Raw genomic sequence first — 20,403 nt, 5'->3', positions numbered from 1 at the left:
TTAATATTGTAAACAAAAGTTAAGCCAAAAAAGAAAACTAAATAATGAAAAAGACTGTGTGTATGTGTAGTGTGTGTGTTTTTTTTTTTTTTTTTTTTTTTTTTTTTTTTTTTTTTTGAACAATTTTACAAATATATGATTTCAAATGATATTATGTAGTAAGAGTATGAATAGTAAGTATTTAACAATTTGATTTTATTAATTAAATATTTAACAATGAATCAGATTTATATGGACAATAATATTTATTATATATTATGATTATTTTACATTTGCAATTTGTTAATGTTATAGCCATCTGGTGCTCTCAATCGACGACAAAGTCAACCTTGTAGAGATAATAGACCTAAAAAAATAATTAATATATCTAACTCTTTGTCACAAGATGTTAAGCTTCATGAATGTGAAAAAGCTTGGAAGCCATCACACAAAAAAGTACTTTCTGAAGGAGAGGATTATAAAACCCAGGTATTAAATATTTTTTAAATTTTAATCTGCTATTTGATCTGACTGATTAAGTTTTTTTAAAATTTACTATCTGTATTTGATGCAATATTTACCACTTCTGGGAATAATGCTAATGATAGTGTATGAGTTGTAAATCAACTTGCTTATTTTCTCTTGATTTTAGGTTTTAGCATATAAATCTGTATATTTGGCACATGGTTCAAAAATTGTCAATGTTAAGAATTTTGTAAATGATGTTTTTTGTTTTTCATAAATCAGTATTGTATCTATTTTATTACAATATATTGTGTGTATTGTTTGGTTTGTTTTATGGACTACATTTTGAGATGTATTAATAATATACAGGGTTCCTATGCATGTGGAAAATCAGGAAAAGTCAGGGATTTTCATTAGTGTTCAGAAAAAGTCATGGAATGTCAGGGAATTTGTTAAAAATTGTCAAAAAGTCAGGAAATTTGCTTCCTTGGCTGCTTTGTTGATTTTTTCTGACAATATGCTTGACTAAGTGTAACCATCTTCAGGTAGCAAGAAGTAATGTGGTGCAATACAACTTATGAAAAAGGGTGCAGAATATTTTCAGGACTCAAAATTTCTCTTCCCAAGCTTACACAAAATTGTCCCAAAAATTTACAAAGTACACAAAATGATAAATAATTTAAATGGTATTATTTATCATTTTTTATTTTAATAATTTTGATTGCATAACAAAACAATTTCTGATTTTTTTTTCAGTTCATTAATATTTTTTATAAAGTTCAGGAAATTTATTAAGAGATAAATTTAATAAATATATACTTTCTGTATATGGATTATATAGAATTTGTTAATGAATAATAAAAAATAATTTTTTTTTCTTTTTAAAGCCTTGTAAATTTATGGTTGTGGATTAATAACAGAATTTTAATAATAAGATAAATAATAGAATTTTAATAACTCAGCAATTATAAAAAATATATAACTGTTAATTAGAAAAAATAACTAACTAAAATATTGGAGAAGCAAAACATGTGCATAGGAAGTCAAATGCTGTTTTATTTTGCCAATGTGCCATACTTTAAGGGATGTGAGGATCAGGGAATTTGTACAAAGTTGGTCAGAGTAAGTCAGGGAAATGAAAACAAAAATTTGAGTAGGAACTCTGAACATAGTTTTATGTGAGATGGAAATCTATACTTAATGCATAAATTTCACTGATTGCTTTTATTTATGTCTTTGTTGTCTGTTTGAGCAGAGTCTGCTGTTCAATGAGATAAACTGTATTGTTGCTTTAGTTAGGTAACATTGCTTGAAAATATTATTCTTATATCTAGTAAGATATACATTCTGTAATTTTTATATTGATGATTTTGATCTTAAAAAATAATTGGGAAAGCATTTGTTTTTAGAAACATTATTTTTTAGACTTAAATATTCTTAGATATTCATGTTATTAATTTATCTTCCAGTATAGATTTTTTAAATAATAACATTTTGTACACAACCCAATGATGTGTTTGATAATGTCTCTATCTTGAAGAATAAGTGGAGTTGATTTCATAGTTTGACAAAATAAATACACTATTATTTTATCTATTTTGATAAAATTCCAATGACCATGAAAAAATGTTAAAGTAATTATAAGAGTATATATAAAAGAGTCATTTAAAAATTATTATGAAGAAACTCTTCTTAAATATAGTTTTGTCAATATATTTCACTAATTTATCGATATAAGTAAATGTCTGTTCAGAATTTTTTTAGGTTTAAATAAATCAATAAAGATAGTCAACAATAAGTAGTATTTTTTTGAAGTAGGAACTATTGTATTATAACATTGTTAATTTTTAACTTCACTATTACTCCCTTGATTCTCATTACTTTTAATACTTGTTAAATTAGATTTTGATATTTTAAAACCAAAAATTTTTAATATAAATGAACAATAAAAGAACACTACTTCCATTTGATGTGTGTATTGTCAGATAAAACTTTAAATTTTTTGAAAAGATAGTGAAAACTGCAAAAAAAATTGTCAAATTTTGAATACAAAATGAATACTAAATGTACTTATATTTTGTTGAAACTTTATGAAAGCAATGATGTAAATTCTGTCATATAAGCAGAAGAGATATTAACCGATATTGTTTAGTACACTGTATAAACTGCAGACTAGAAATAAGGATAATAATTATTAACCAGGTTTCCCTTAAACAGAATTAAGTGTACACTAAAGTATAAGGTTTCTGCCATGATGCCAAAAACTGATGATACTTACCAATAATTAATTTAACTGAGAGTCCACTGTATATAGTTTTTTATTATTATAAGAATTTTTATAGGTATTAAATGTTCTGGCAAAGTTTGAGTTGGAAACAAGTGGGAATACCCATTAAATATTTTAATTTTATGTAATTTTAAGTTATGTGAAATTTCTCAAAAATTATCTAGCCTCAATGAATTTTAGTATCATTATACTTACTTATAGGTACTATAGTTTTATTTTGATACTTAACTCAACATTTTTTAATTTTTTTAGGAATTATTGAAGAAAATTAGAGGAATATTAAACAAGTTAACACCTCAGAAGTTTCATTCATTAATTGAGCAGGTGAAATCTTTATCAATCAATACTGAAGAAAAATTGAAAGGAGTCATTGATTTGATATTTGAAAAAGCAATAGATGAACCTAATTTTAGTGTTTCATATGCAAACATGTGCAAACATCTTGCTTTGGTAAGTAATTTTTTTATGTTATAATACTTAATTAAAGTAAGATTTTATATAAAGTTAGTTTTTAGTTGTCTGTAAATCTAATTCATTTTAAAAATTGAAACATTATCTATGTTTTCACTTTAATTTATTAATAACTTGATAATTTTTATATAAATTTAAATTTAGTAAACAATTTATTGTTCATTATATCTTGTTTTAACAGTTTTAATTATGTTTGATTACATTTACGTGATATGTGCATTATTTATTTTACTGATTAAAAAAATTATACATTATTAATCAACATTATGAAAAAAATTATAAATGACCACTTATCCAATAGGAATAGCTTTTTCACTTTCCTTATGTTTCAATAATTTTTATATATGTATATATAAAATGTAAGTATATGTAATATATATACTAGTAGGTGTGTAGTGCAATTATTTTTCTAGATTAAAAAAAAATTGTATTAATGATTTTTGATAAAGAATGCAAATTATTCTTGCCTTTTAATAAATGAAATAAATATGAAATTTTATTAAGTGAATAGTTTTGTACTAACTTATTTGAGATAATATTTTATTACTTTATTCAAATTTATATGTAAATTCTGTTTTTATTTTATTTTAGGTGAAAGTACCTTTAGCAGGACAAGAGGGGCAAGTTAATTTTCGAAAATTATTGTTAACAAAATGCCAGAGGGAGTTTGAGAAAGATGTAAATGATGAAGTGAAAAGAGAAGAAAGATTAAAAGAAATTGATAATGCTGAAACGGTAAGTTTTAATTTGCTTATCAAATAATTTTATAAACTGATTATTATTTTGTCTAATTTGTCATTTTTTATTCTATTAAATTTATTGTTTGGCCATTTAATTTCTATTTTGTTTAATAAAATGATTTCTAATTTTAGTTGTTTTGTAAATTTTTCCAATTTTAAATATTGCTAATTGTTTTATTTTATCTATAACAATTTGTAAACTGATATGAGTATTTTTTATTTCTTTATTCAATTTTTGAATGAATTTGCTTTATCACCATCAAGATATATGTGAAATAATTTGTTAACAGATAATTTTTTAATTTTATAGGATGAGAAAAAAAGACAGTTACAAGAAGAATTAGAAGAAGAAGAAAGAACAGCAAGGAGAAGATCACTAGGCAATATCAGGTAACTAATAGTGCATTATGGATGAAATGTCAATGAAAAAAGTTGACAGAAAAAACCATATGAATAAATTCAGATCACAATCACACTAAATTGAAAATGTGATTAGTGATAATTAAGGTTAGAACATATAGGCACTGAAAATCATATAAATAGTTATAAAAATCTCATAAGTTATAAATTATACCTTACCTGAGTTGAGTAATAATTTCTATCACTTATATAACTTATGAAAGGAATAACTTAAATGTTTATAGTTGTTCCTGTTATTTTTTAGTGCCTAGATGTCCCAGCCATACTAATAACTGTTCCAATATGTTTAATACTTGATAGTTTTTTCAATAAATCAGTTTTCATATTTTTCTCTAATTTTGATATTTAATTTTTTTGTGAACTTTGTTATTCAATATATTTATCTGAATGTTTTTTTATTTTTCTCTGATTTACTGTATAAAAACTTTAAATGAGATATGATTAAAACAAAAATTTTAATATAGTAAATAATTATAATTATCTCAGTGGTTTTGAGAAATTGAAAAGTTATGTAACAAAAATTAATATTTTATTGGAAAAAATATTATATACTTTAAAAATTGTGAAATTTAAGCATACTAAATGTTAAAATAGGAAAGTTATGTAAATCATAATTCTGCTTAATAGTGAATTGTTATTCTGAATAGACTTATGCACATTTTAAAATTGAAAGCATTCAAATCTGAATATGAAAACTTCAAATAGATGAACACCAAGAAATGTTTGAAGCTTTCTGAATGTGTTTCAATGAAGTATTACACAAATTTATTTGTATACATTTTTGTAGCAACCAACATGTAGAATTCAAGTTCTTTTAAGATTCAGTAAATACTGAATTCATTATTTATTATTTTTATAGAATATGTAGTCCAAAATATCAGTAGTCTGTTTCATTATATAAAATTATTTTTCTATAATTGTTTCTAATATTTTATTGAAATATGAAACAAATAAATGTAATATTATTTTTAGAACACATTTATTAACTATTTGTATAGCTATGCTTAGTTGTATTGTTATGTTAATTGCATGAATGTAAAAATACTTTTATTCCTGTTTATGTTAAAATACGCTTCTTCTAGAATATCAAATTCAAGAAAATATTGTAAAATTTTAAAATTATTAATAAAAAAAAAATACTTACCTTTAAAAATATTATCCCTTTAATAGTTGTAAATGAAATTGTTAATTAAAATAATAAGGTCTTTATTGAATTAAGAGAAACATTTACATAAAAAGGCGTTAAAGAAGATTTTTTAAGAAACATTTTATTTTCTGTGAGCGCTTTCGACGTATATATAAATGTCATCTTCAGACAGAAACGGAATCAAATAGATTTTCAAACAAATTTTTTAAAATTGGAACAAAAACAACGTTTCTAAAACATGTTCTTTAACGCCTTTTTATGTGAATGTTTCTCTTAATTCAGTACAATTGTTGGCGTGACATCCATTCTATGTATTTAACTTACTTAACAAGGTCTTTATTTATTTAAATTTTGATATAATTTAATTTTTATTAATACTTTATATTATTTGTTTGAATTAATTGAGTATTTTAATTTTTGTATGGAAAAGATTAATAATAATAAATTAATCCATTTTAAAAACAAAAATTGTGTTATAAAATACATAGCAATAATATTTAATGTTATAAGATACCATATTATAATCTTGTAGAAAAATAAAATTTAATTTAAAATATAAAGTTATTTGATGTTGTATAATAGTTAATGGTTGTTATATTAAGTTGATTTAAAATTTAAAAACAGTGAAGGATAATTATTGTGAATAGTATGTTATATAGTCTACAGCTGAATAAATCAAATTATTTACTGCTTTTTAGGTTTATTGGTGAATTATTCAAATTAAATATGCTAACATCACCAATTATGCATGATTGCATTAAGAAATTGTTACATAATCAAGGAGATGAGGATTCTCTAGAGTGTCTATGTAGATTATTAACAACAATAGGAAAAGAATTAGATCAAGAGAAGAATAAAATGAACAGAGAATGGGTGAGTACTTAGGAATTGCTTATATTAAAAACAAAAGGACAAAAAAGAAAATGATGAAAGAGGTTAATAATAATTTTTGTTCTAGTGTTTTTCTAAAGTAACCAATCAGTCATTAATTTTTTATTATTAAATTTAGTACAAAGTGGCATTTAACACTTATAATGCCAAATTAAATTAATTATCATATAAAAATAGTCCTTTAAATTTTAACAGTTGTTTCTGATTTATAGTCTTATTAAACAGTTTTTTTTACAAAACAGAATAATTGATACATTTTCAACAGTCAATAATGTATTGACTGTTGAAAATGTATCAAGTGTTGTAAAATATATTGCAATTTTTAACAGATGTTTGATTTAAGTAGAAATCTGTCCTCAGCAGAAAGTCTTCAGTCTCACAAATATTTGCTAAATTCGAGCTTTTCTACTGTATTTTACATTTTAATAAAATTATTCCTATTGAAAAAATTTGCTTTTAGAAATTTTCAGACTATGGAATGAACATTTTTTTAATTCTTTTTGCCATGTGGGTACTGAGCCTATTCTAGGTTTAGTCAGGCCCACAGTAGAGAAGCTTGGTGGTGAAGGATGGTCCACTACTCAAAAAACAAATTCCTGGGAATTTTTGACCACCTGGATTTGATTTCAGGTCCCTAGAGCAGTAGACTGATGCCTTAACTGCCATACCATTCAGTTAGTGCACAGTGGTACCATTTCAGAAAAAGCCAGACATAATATATCATTGAAATAATGGTTTTATTTCACAAATTAAACTTTTCCATCCAATAGAAATATTTTTAAAAATACTTTTCTAAAAAATTCTAAAAAATATGGTTTAAAGTTCAATCTTCAACAGAACTTACCTTCATCCCTTCTGTATTGGACTCTTCACAACTTTTTTTGAACATAAGAGATTTAATACCTTTGCAGGTACCATTTTATTTTGTGTTTTGGTAATACTCTCAAGGAGGATATCAGTGGATCAGATGAAACACTGTAACATCTGATCTATGTCAGTCTGTAGGCCAGATAAAATGCTATTAGTATTGTGGCAAAGTGTTTGATCAGTGCTTCAGTGGTATCTTAGTTGTAAACACTTTGATCAGATTGGTCTGAGCCTATCCTTTTACATAAAATGTGAAATAATTGAAAATAACTGAATGAAACATGACTTTCCAAAATAAATTATTCATATTTAGTCAAATTAGAGAAAGATTGATATTTATTTTAATGAGTTGAATGAAGCTTCAAATGCCATCTCATTGCATTGTAAAGAATGTGAACAATGCTACTAAAGCAGTTAATGAACTGTAACTTTTGAATTGTCAAATATTGGTAGGTGGATTTTGCTTATTTATGATTATGAGATGTCATATATTCAGTAAAATCAAAGATCAGGCTTCATACCTTATTGGAATATTTTTGAAACTTTGTTTTTTTTTAATGTTATGTGGAACTGAGACATTTCTACATGTGTACATCTTAATTATAAACTGAAGTGTATATAAATAACATATACATAATTAAAAATTATATAATGTGTGTTTAAATATCCAAATCCATAACAGTGAAACAAGTTTTCCAAATCTATTACAGTCAAACATGTATTATCACTTATGATAACTGATTTTGTGCCTTTGTGATTGCACACGTTATTTACTCCAGACTAATTTAAAGTCAGTGTTGATACCCTGACTTTAAATTAATAATGTAAACAACAGTCATGTGAATACAATAAGCTTTTACAGATGGTTTTCTAGAAACCCCACATTGTTTTAATCATTGTAATAAAATCTTTCTTTTGCTCAAAGAAATTGAAATTGACTTTGGCTTTTTTGGAAATAGTACCAATGTGTGGTGGAGTGAACATTTATATTACTGTATTAAAGTTACCAAAATTACTTAATGTGTGAAATAAACTATAATTATAACAGCCTTTCTTTTCCTTGAAATTAGCAATTCACAACAGCAATCTTTGAAAAACTTAATACATTGTTTAGTTCTGTAAAATGCATATTTCTTTATAATTAAAGCTGTTACTTATGTTACTGTTATAATTGACAATTAAATAGTGCTAAAATTGTTTTTATAATCAGAAATGTGTGGTTTAATGCATGATTTACTAAATAAAATGAAGAAACAAAGATAAAAAATAAGAATTATTGCAATTTTCTTACAAATGAAAATGTATGGAAAATGATACATTTTGTGAGATAAGCAGAGGGTCAGGGGTTTATCCTCGCTGACCACTTACACTGCACGGGTTGGCAAAACCCGATCTCGTTGTCGTTTTGGATGGCTAGGAGGGCAAAAAAAAGTGAGTGGGGAGGTGCGTCGTTAAGTCGACAGGCGTCTTTGATTGACAGGAGACAGGTTAACAAATAAAACATTTATTGATTAACTAGATTATTACAAAATTGGTTACAAGGCTATTCTATCTATATACTATGAGAGTAAATGCGGTTAACATACGCCTGAATGCAACTATATGCAAGTTACAGATTCTAACTAAGACGGCTATGCGTTAAGCCTAATGTCGTTGCAGGAGAGAAAGTTTACAAAGGTCCTAACAAAATACCTCTTGGGGTGAGATTGGACGATATAACTCGATGTATGACGGTCGCGGACAATGTGGAAGAGTTATTCGTAGGTCCTCTCCGACGGGACTTCGTTCCTGGGCATGGAGACAGACACAAGTACAATAATAACTTCCTATGCGAGCACGCCAAGTTCCGGTTGCGCGAGCTTTTATAGAGTTAGTGTGGGAAGCTGTCGGTTGTTGACGATGACTTGCAAATTCTTGTCAGCTAAGTGTCAACTTTCCCACCTAACTGTTGATAGTTACTGGAGACCTCTGCTCTGTTTCTCTGTGAGGAGTTTTTTTCTAGGGTGATTGTTTACACTAATTTGTGAGAAAAAAAATGAAAGTTTTCTTTCATTTACACAGATTTTCCCGCTAAAATTCGCGGTCTCACAATTTTTATTCATAAGCCTTTCAAGTTTTGAGCATTATTTTGAAAATTGTACTTTAATTTATTTAAATCAAATCTGTTTGTTGTAGATTCAATAAAAACTAGATTCCTTACTCTAGCTACAAACATACACTCCTATATTGAAGCATTTTCTCTTCCACATTTAATGGTACATTTTTCTAATGTTGTGTTAGGCTTCCTCCATACTTTTATATATCCATTATTAGTAAATATTAATACTTTAAACGTGCTTTGTCGTTAAAAATTACCTTGGACTAAATTTTTGTGTTGTATTTAAGTGTGATTTTTGCAAATTCTGATTAATTTTATTTTTTGCATTGATATGGCTTGTTTCAAAATTAAAAAAATGGAACACATTATTTTCTAATTTCCTCTAATATTTCAGCAGTATTTAGGATGCACTCAAATTCAGATTTACTTCTTTTCTTATCAACAATCATATTTTTTCATAGGCAGAAAAGATTTTTGGATGTTCTGAAGATCTCAAACCAGTATTTTTATAATTTTTTTAGATTGTTTGGCCAATTGAATGAGTTTTCATAACTAGTTTTTAAATTTCTTTCAAAGACTTGTCCTCAGAATAATGTATAATTAAACTTGGAACCAGACAAAAAAAACTAGCACACATACACTGGAACTATACTAACAAAATTCACACCTAAATGCTAATTCCAGCAGTAAATGAACAAGAAACTTTAATGTTTGAACGTTTTCAGCTTCTTTTAGAGGCCCTCCTCAGGAATGTTCAAAAAGCAGTTCTATCATTTGAAAATTCTTTAATCGTCGAATACAGTCATGTTCCAATTTTTTAAAATATTTAACGATGTACTGTACAATACAAAAATCGTTACATTTAAACATAAAATTATATTTTAAATAAAGCTATAAATAAACTCATTGTTATTATTATTATTATTATAGTATTGTAAAAAAATTAGTGCAATGTAAACAATGTGGAAATTGTTTTCTTTTACATAGCAGAAAGACAAATATTTAATTACACATAAAATTATTGTTATGGCATTGTAAATAATAATTCCATGATTGTGGAACCGGAATATAATCGGAGTTAATGCAACCTCCCTTTATGATTTCTATATAGATCTCAAGAGCCTCCAACAAGCATAAGTCGTGTCAGTCAAAGGTCCTGTGTAAAAGAGTAGCTTCATCCCAACTTGGAGAAATCCCACGTTTGGTAGCATACTGGGCTAGTGCAGTATTATACTTTCACTTGGACACATCATATTTGTGGCCCATATTCTAGCCTCAAGGGATCTATATGTGGATCCGATGTATGTTACCAGACAATTGAAACGTTCGTCATGCAATGGGATGCGGTACACTTCTGGTGCTTTCTTGTTATCAGACTTGTCTTTAGCATTAGTTAATAGTCAGAAAATATTCCATTTTCTCTTATATGTTAAATGCAAGTTCAAATCCATAGCAATTCTATTATAAATTTGTTAAAGGGATGGTTTGTAAGATATAACCATCCGATTGTGCTGTGTATCCTTAACCCTTGTGTTGGAGTTAGTTATCTTCGATTGCTGGTTGTCAGCGAGTCTGTCTATTAAGGACTGGTGGTACCCGTGTGCAGATGCTATACACTTGGCTCGTTTCAGTTCACTGTAGGTATCGAGCAATGGGAGTAAGCCCTTGAGACTAGGACCCGGAATGCAGCTATTTTAAAGGGCCAAGGGACCACTTCATACCTGCTGAGTTAACAGGTATGAAGTGTGGACAGTATGTTGGTTTGCGGTAAATATTTGTGGTTATATTTTTATTCATCACACTAATTTTGACATCCAAGTAATTAACTTCAGTGCTACTTCTTCTTCTTCTTCCTCAGCTTTTCCCACTCTATGTATGGTCGCTGTTTCTGATGAGTCGTCTCCACTGCTCCCTGTCTTGGGCTGCCTCCACATTCAGATGCCTTTCTCTCAAGTCCTCCGCCACAAGATCCATCCACCTTTTCCGCGGCCGTCCCCGCCTCCTCTTCCCCCCCACTGTCATCTGCATAACCCTTCTTCCCACATACTCTTCTTCCCTTCGTACCACATGACCAAACCACTTCAACCTTGCTTCCTGTATCTTTGCTTCTATGTTCGCAACTTTCACAGTCCCCCTCACACATTCATTTCGGATGTGATCCCATCTCGTAACCCCACACATCCAACGGAGCATCCTCATCTCCGCCACCTCCATCCTTTTGACATGGGTTTTCCTTAAGCTCACAGTCTCAATAGCATACAGCATAGCTGGTCTCACCACCATCCGATAAACTTTCCCTTTCAACCTAAGTGGCACCTTTTTATCACACAACACACCTGACATATCCCTCCAATTCCTCCAACCAGCCAGAATCCTGCCTGTCATCTCCTTATCCACACCTCCATCCTCAGCCATAGTTGACCCCAGGTACTTAAAGGTCGTGACTCTGCGGAATACGTCTCCCCTCAACTCCAGATCACTCTCCCGGGCACCATCCACCTCTCCACCACACATATACTCTGTTTTACTCCTGCTCACCCTCATGCCCCCCTTCCAACACTCCCAACCACCTTTCCAATTTAACCCTCAGCTCCTCTTTTGTCTCGGCGCACAGAACGATATCATCTGCATACAACATGGTCCAAGGCGCCTCTTCTCTGGCCTTGTCCGTGATCACCTCCATCAGCATGTTAAACAAAAAGGGGCTCAGTGCTGACCCTTGATGTAAACCAACTCCCACCTTGAAGCACCGGGACACTCCAACACAGCTCCTAACCTTTGTGGCCACATCCCTATATAGTTCCTGGATCAATCTAACATACTTTTCAGGAACCAGCTTTTCCCTTAGACACCTCCAGAGCTCTTGTCTAGGCACCGTGTCATAAGCTTTCTCCAGGTCAATGAATGCCATATGCAGCTGTCTTTGCTTCTCCCAATATTTTTCCATCATTTGCCGAAGGGCAAAAATGGCATCGACTGTTGATCGTCCTGGCATGAATCCAAACTGCTCTCCCGAGATGGTCACCTCTGCTCTCAACCTTCCTTCCAAAACCCTTTCCAAAACCTTCATCGTGTGAGACATCAACTTTATTCCTCTATAATTTTTACATGATGAGTCTCAGAAACTTCAGTGCTACTCTGCTGATCTAATTCTAGTGTTAGCCCGTATGCGTTGTTGTTAAAAAATTTTTAACACTCCCTATATCAGGTTTGGTTCTCCATATAATCAAAATATCATCTACAAACTGTGTATAGCTAAGGATATTGTTTTGTAAGTTTGTTATGACTCTTTCTTCTAATTTTTGTAAGCCGAGTTTGCACAGATCCCCGAGATGGGGCTACCCGTTGGTACCCCCTCTTTTTGGATGTAAGTTTGACCATCAAAGTAGAAAAAGGAAGAATAGCATATTAGATGCATAAGTTCTAATATTTGGGAATGGAATCTCTGAGCGTCAGGTGTAGTAATGAGAAAAAAATCTCTTAGCGTACAGAAACATGGTTCCAAACAAATGGAAGGGAACATTGATACAAAATCAAATACAGTAAGATATTCATTTCCATTTAACTTTATATTATTGAGTTCGGCAATTAGTGCTTTGGAATTAGAGACAGTAAAGCTGTAAGCATCAAGATGGCATTTTAACAGGCAATGGATACATTTCTCTAACAAGAACATGGGAGATCTGGCTTTATTGATTACAGGTCTTAATTTTTGCCCAGGTTTGTGTGTTTTGGCAAAAGCAAAAAGGTGGGGGTGTCAGGGGAGCTAACTATTGAATGTTGAAGGCCTAAGATTGCGGCAAGGCCAGTGCTGGTGAATCTACCGACACGACTTTGTAGCTTCGTTGTGTACGAGATCTGTGACTAATATATAGTTGACATTGAGTATCAACTATATATTGGTGTAATATACTGACATAGGTTGCCCTTAGCATGATGATGATTGCCTTGCTTTTATCCGTTTTGACCATTGTGATGTTGTTAGATTGGAGCCACTTCTTACTGCGTCTGACGTACACAAGTGTGACCTGATGTACACAAGTTCTGACTGCGTCTGACATACACAAGTGCGACCTGATGTACACAAGTTCTGGAATTACATCATAGAAAGGGTTATTATTATTATTTGATACACATTGAAAACCATTGATGTTTGGAGCTAAAAAAAAGTATTGTATTAAAGGTACAAAATCAAACAAATGTGGTTGAAATGTGACATAAAGCTTATGCATGAAAAGCATAATACCAAAATACCATGTTTTCTCAAGTTGAATTCTATTAGAAGCAATATCAGTCAATATATCTTTTCTTGTATTTATCATAATGCTATTAAAAAATACAGATATTAGTGCACATCTAAGATGTTTGTAACTTTATTCGAATTTATTCTTGTTAAAATTTAATTTATTAACATGGCAATAATATATAGTTTCAATTTCTGTAAACTTTGTCACATTAATTTTTGCTGTACTGTGAAAAAAGGAGAATTTTGTTTTAAATAAATAATAAACTGATGTTAATGTTGTAAAATATAATTTTATTATTACTATTAATTATAATAAAGATAATTTAATTTTATTTGAAATTAAGTTTTTCTATTTGAAAAATAAAAGAATATATTTATCTGAATGTTTAATAAACCAACTGATAAAAAATATGTGTAATGTTGAGTGTAGAGCTCAGCTTGATTTTAATTTGTTAATGTCCTCAACATTTTTTATTGATTTTATTAAAGATATTATTGTGAAAGATATGTTGTTAATAAAAGCTTAATATTATATATTTGCTCAATAATTTTAAATAAAAAGTTATATGACCATTAAATAATTAGAATAATAATTTTATTTTTTCAATTTTAGATGGATTCCTATTTTGAATCCATGCAAAAAATTGTTAATGAAAGAAGAACAAATTCTAGAGTGAGATTTATGTTACAAGATGTTATTGAACTAAGGAAGGTAATTTCTAATGTATAATTTTTCCATTTAATAATTTTATATTCCTAAAATATTTTTCCTTTTTTAAAAATATTAATAAATATTAATTATTGTGCTCATTTGCTAATTTCTTATTTCAGAGAAATTGGGTTCCAAGACGTGATGAAAATAATCCAAAAACTATAGATCAGATTCATCGTGAAGCAGAAAAAGAAGCGCAAGAGCAACAGTTATTACTGCAGCATGCTGCACCACCAAAAAGATCTGATGATAGGGAAAGAAGGAAAAGTAAATTTACATAAAAAATTTTAAATTACTTAATAATAGATTAAATTATTAACTTTCTATAAATTTATTTTCTATACTAATCTTATTTGCATATATTAGGTAGAACTGGTAATCCTTATTCAGAAGAATGGACTCCTGTAAACAAACAAAGTCGGAACTTTGTTGATCCTAGTAAAATAAAAATAACCAAGGTAAATTTTACCAACATTTTATAAATTGTTTCATCTGTTATGAACTGAATTTTTTTAATAAATGAAAAAGCTTGTTTATTAATTAAAGTATTTGAAAATCATTTAATTTATAATATTAAATTCAACGAGGATTGTTTAAAAAATTTGAAGTTTGAAATTTTTAATGTAGAAAATACTTTATTTTTTTAGTCTAATATGCATTTTTAATTACATTTTTTTTTATATTTTAATGTCTCTGAAACTAGAATGTGTTTTGTATATAATGTCAAAATGCTTTCCCTCTTCATTACTTGCACACGAATGAACTTTTTCGTATCTGATTCTTTTGCTATTATTTTAAGTATGTGCATTGATAATATTAAATGTGTTATATTCAACTAACATTTGAAGTTTATTTGTCAATTGAAATTACACCTATCCCTTGATTTCCACGGTACTCAATTTCCAGTTTTTAAATGAAAACAAAAAGTTTTTGGGACAGCTGTTGGTAGTCGTTTGCGAGTTATTCTCATGCACATCTGCGTAGAAACCTGTCTTCCCCTGAAATTTGTATCAGTTACCGTAAATACTCAAATACATCACAATTTTTTCGAACCAGTACACTATCTCTATAGATAGGGACCAAAAAAAAATGATCTAAAACATAAACTTCTATTGGGTGTAAAATTACAAAACTTGCTGAGGTCATAAAAAACATCCAATAAAATGTAAATAAACATTGTTTGAATTATTTTGAGCAACGAAATGTTACATCTCGTTTTACACGGTTTCGGTTTGCATGATTTTTCTAGGAACGTATCTACTGTGTAAATCGAGGGATGAGTGTACTTCAAAACAAGCATAGATTATCTACCTAGCAGGAAAAGGCCAGGAAATAATCTGGAATTTTGTTATCAACCATGAATTTTTTTATTTTATAGTGAGGATTACTTAAAGTAAGTTGTCAAAATGTAAAGATTTATTTTTAACTAGAACACACACACACACACACACATATATATATAAATTTATAATGTCTAAACTTTCTGAACAACAACAAATATCTTTTAATGATCATTAATATTGGTGAAATTTTCATAAATATTAATGATCATTAAAAGTTATTTGTTGTTGTTCAGAAAGTTTAGACATTAGAAATTTTGTCCCTGTGCCATCTAGTGCTACTTATCATTTGAAAACACATTTGCTTTTCATTAAATTTTTGTTTGTATGAATGAAGTAAAATACTGTGGAATATATTCCAGTGCAGTTTTTTTATTGAGTATATTTAAGTCATACATTTTTGTAAACATAAAAATTTATTTTTTTACAATGACTAATAGATGATACAATATAAATTTGCAGTATCTTATTTTTATAAAATATTTAGTAAGGTGAATGCATCCATTTTTTCTGATTCAATAGTTATAAAAGTGTAGTAATTGTAACATCATATCTTATATGATTATAAACATTGCACACAAGAATGAATAAATTAAATAATTTTGAAATCTGTTTAATTACAGAAAATATTGAAGCATTCATACCTTAGGAACTAAAAAACTTTGCTTGTAAAATTTAAAGTTTGCTGAATTGTGATTCATTAAATTGAGGATGTAATATGATATTTGTTATTATTATTAATTATTGCTTTTTATTGAATTTTTATGGAAATTAAAACTGAAATGAATTGTTTATTTCACTTTGTAATAGAAGTGCAAATTATAAGATTGTTAAAGGTCTTGTGAAGAGTTCAGAATGAACAGGAAATATATAGGAAATACTTTGAGGTTTTGAATGGGTACTCTTTTACATTGTTTTAAGCTTTGAAACAGAAATATATTAACATATTCAAAAAAGCATTAAAGCAGTGCTGGGGAATGTAAAAAATATATATTGTATATATTTAGCATTTTGAATGAAAATAAATGTTGTAGATAGGCCTTGGAACAGATCACTATTTTCACTATTTTTTAAATTAATCAATTTTTCACAACTATTTCAACAATATATCACTGTTTCTCACTTTTTCTATCGTTATGGGCAATGACATTTTTGTTATGTTACTTTCATTACTTTACTGTCATATGTTACTTTATTAATTAATGTTTAAATACTTAAATTGCAATGTCCATAATGTCTTTCTCTTGTTGTACATGGAAACCTTCATGTTATTACATGACTTTTCAGGTCATAAAAATGTTAGTTATGCAATATCATAAATTTGAAACCACACAGTCTAACGTCAACATAATTTTTGAAAGGAAAATTATGCATTTTGTTTCTGGATTTTTTATTTAATAAAATGTCTTGTTTTCAGTTTTAATAATTCTGTGACCGAAAACTTTTTTTCTAATTAGTAATTTTAACTAATTAAAAGTTTTAATTTACAAAATTAGAAAGAATGGTAAATATACAGGTGATTTTTCTCAATTATTTGTTTTAAAGAGAGAGGTGCTGTATATCTTCTAATAGACACCTCCTGCGTTTAATTACCAAACTGGCTGACCAACCTGGTGCTTATTAGCCTAGGATTTGTTCTACAAAAAATAAAGAAACTGAGTAAAGAACAGATCAAAAATACAGATATAGCAAAGGATAATTAACAACCCCCTTTGCTAATTTTGGTCAACCAACTTGGATACAACACACTCGAAAACAAAACTGGAAATTTCCGAATTCTGATTTTGGTTTCACCAGAGACTGGTGTCTGTTTGAATCTTTGTTTTAAGACTACATATATGCAAATGTGAGAAGCGGAAAAAACATGCAAAAATGAACTTTTTGGACCAGAATTTGCAATTGCAACATCATTTATGCAGAAGTGAGAAATGCACACAAATGTCTAGACTCTGTGCAAGCGTTAGTTCTAAATTATGCTGCTGCAGCAAACAGTGCCAATAGCCGGAAGTTGTATTTTCTTCTTTATTTATAATTATTATTAGTTAATAATGAAAATAAGTTATCATTCTTTAAACAAAAGAAAATGTTCTCAAACTAAATTATAATGTGAAATGAAACGAAACCCATAAACATAAAATAACATTTGGACTCGACTCCTTACAAATAATGTATATCATCATGGCCAACTAATTTTATTTTAGTCACTGTTTAGTCACTTTTTTCTTGTTTGGAGTTATTCTCACTTATTTTGAAGTCATTTTCTGTTCTGAGGCTTGTTCAATTGAAAAATTCTTAAATTTATGCAATTATAAGTTATTAAAATTTTTCTATGAACTTTCAATTTTTAATTTATAAAATATCTTATATCAGTGGTATATTAGAATTGAAGGAATACAATATAAATAGGATTTATTTTAACTTTTGTAATGAAATATGTTAATCTTGTTTACATAAGAACTCATATTTAATTATTATTATTGTTATTATTATTATTTTTTTTAAATAAATCTTTTCACAATTTCATTAATAAAATTTAATTTTTAAATATTTGTTGAAGCATTATATAACTAATATTTTACATTGCAGTTATCTACAGAGGTGGAAAATCTACAGTTTGGTCCAGGAGGAAGAGGATTTTCTAATTGGGGAAGAGGAAGTAGTGGTGGAAATAAATTACCCTCTCAAGAATCTGAAACAAAGTCTACTGGTACAAATAGGTATGACATAAAAATGTGTGTTAAATGTTAATTGAATCTAAATGTTTAATTTTTCAGAAACAGACTTTGACATAAACTTTTATTATTAAATGTCATATTTAATATTTCATTTAATGATGCATAATTGTTTTATTTGGTAAAACTTTACATATTTTATTGTGTTGAATAATTATATTAAAATTGAATTTTTTAGGCCATCGGCATCTAACAGAGATTCCAGCAGAGGTCGAGGAAATCAATATTCATCAACTTCTATAAGACAAACGCCATCTCCCACTTCATTTAAAGAGCGTGAACAAGTTCTTGCTGCAGTAAAAGACATAACTAAGGTATCAACATCAGAAGAAAGACAAACTACTATTCAAGAAAATAATCAACCAAAAGAAGTAAATGATCAAGGTTTGTTAAATTATTTTATATACAGAATTCAGCATTTTGTTTTTTAATTTCATAAATTTATTATGTAAAGTATATCCAAATATACATTGAATCAGGCTATTTTGTTGAATTTCTTTATATGATCATAGAGATTGCTATTTTATTAAGAAATTAATATTAAATTTTTGTTGATTTCAGATGAAAATCCATTAATATACTGATTAATATTAATTAATATAACAACAACATTAATATTATAATATTAATTTAAAATAATATAAGCAAATCAATAGTTAGATTTTTAAAAAAAAGTTTTTTTTTGTTTAGTTAATTTTTAAAAATAGATAGATGATACATCTATCTAAATTTAATTGACTGCATGGATAGTGGCACTGTATGAAAATTTTATGCACTACTATTGACACATTGTAGTATGTAGTACTTAAAATATTTCACCGGAAATGTTATTTTATACATACTTAATTTGCTATGTGAAAAAATATTTATAATTCTATTTAATTTTTATGTGAGATCCCGGGGAGGTAAGAAGGTGTCGTACCTTCCGTTCCGGCGACTCACTTGTCAAGGATGGCTGTTACGTCGAAGGCGCGTTACGTGTTACGCGAGTGGAGGAGGAAGGATGGGGTCGACGATAAGGCGAAGCCGACAGTCAAGAAAGACACCATTTTATAACAAAACAAGATTTATTAAAAGCTAAACGAACAAAACTACACTTCTACCCTCATATACAAAAAGGGGTCCGGAGAGAGAGAGTTTACAAATATTTTTCATACCTCTTAACAAGTCCGTAACAGACAAATATTCTCTCAGAAGTGACGATGATTTTCGGGATGACGGAGAATCAGTTAATGGGATGATGGCACGTAGAACCTTAGAATTTGTAGACTGGACAACGGCACTTAAAAACTTAAGAAACTTAGAACTTTCGGGTTCGGTCGACGGCGCAGTGCACTTCGTAATGGAGAGACGATCGGAGAGCCCTTTAGGGGGGGAAGGAAGCGTCTTTTATAAGTTTTTCTTGACGGGAAAACCTATCACGTGATCGATAACGGATCGCAATTTGGGCCATAGGTGTTCCCGGACTTTAAATAAACGACTAGCTTGGACGCTAACTGTAAACCGGGGGTGGCCAACAAGTCGATCGCGATCGACCGGTCGATCGCAAAGCCAATTTTGGTCAATCGCCAAGCCAATTTTGGCCGATCGGTAGCGATGTCTTGACTTAGTGTATTATATTTGTAACCGAACGCAACTGTATGCATGCAGTTATGACTCGACTCATAAGCAGTGAGTGCACTTCGTACTGAAACAGTGTATAAACATAGTATGTATTTCACACTTCCCCTCCCCACTTAGACTATGCCTATGACGACAAGTCGATCGCGACACATTTTTACGATAAAAAGTAGATCTTATGTGCACAAAAGTTGGCCACCCCTGCTGTAAACTATCGTGCAAGATGATCTACCTGCATCCGAGGGAATAACAGCTTGTTGATAGTTAGGGGGCGATCGTTGCCCGTCGAGGGTCAACAATTTCCCCGGTATGGAATGTTGTTGATTAAGTCGTTTATAACTGGAGTGAAAATATTCAGAAATTTCTAGGTTTTTAACTTCCAGATTTC

At 29.1% G+C, this 20,403-nt stretch overlaps 1 protein-coding gene across 2 annotated transcripts in view; it reads left to right on the top strand.

Moving 5' to 3' along the window:
- The window catches only part of LOC136987357 (eukaryotic translation initiation factor 4 gamma 3-like), a 112,120-nt gene that overhangs the window by 75,757 nt on the left and 15,960 nt on the right, over window positions 1-20,403 (top strand). For both annotated transcript variants that reach the window (XM_067285099.1, XM_067285092.1), the window contains exons 13-22: window positions 295-468; window positions 2,984-3,181; window positions 3,794-3,937; window positions 4,253-4,332; window positions 6,208-6,382; window positions 14,225-14,323; window positions 14,443-14,590; window positions 14,690-14,781; window positions 18,250-18,380; window positions 18,574-18,779. In XM_067285099.1, coding sequence (XP_067141200.1) covers window positions 295-468; window positions 2,984-3,181; window positions 3,794-3,937; window positions 4,253-4,332; window positions 6,208-6,382; window positions 14,225-14,323; window positions 14,443-14,590; window positions 14,690-14,781; window positions 18,250-18,380; window positions 18,574-18,779 — 1,447 coding nt within the window. The remainder of the gene's footprint in view (window positions 1-294; window positions 469-2,983; window positions 3,182-3,793; window positions 3,938-4,252; window positions 4,333-6,207; window positions 6,383-14,224; window positions 14,324-14,442; window positions 14,591-14,689; window positions 14,782-18,249; window positions 18,381-18,573; window positions 18,780-20,403) is intronic.

The sequence above is a fragment of the Centruroides vittatus genome, unplaced genomic scaffold (genome assembly GCF_030686945.1).
Source record: "Centruroides vittatus isolate TY-2023 unplaced genomic scaffold, ASM3068694v2 contig_1218, whole genome shotgun sequence".
Classification (NCBI taxonomy): domain Eukaryota; kingdom Metazoa; phylum Arthropoda; class Arachnida; order Scorpiones; family Buthidae; genus Centruroides; species Centruroides vittatus.
This window is presented reverse-complemented; position numbering and strand designations above follow the sequence as displayed.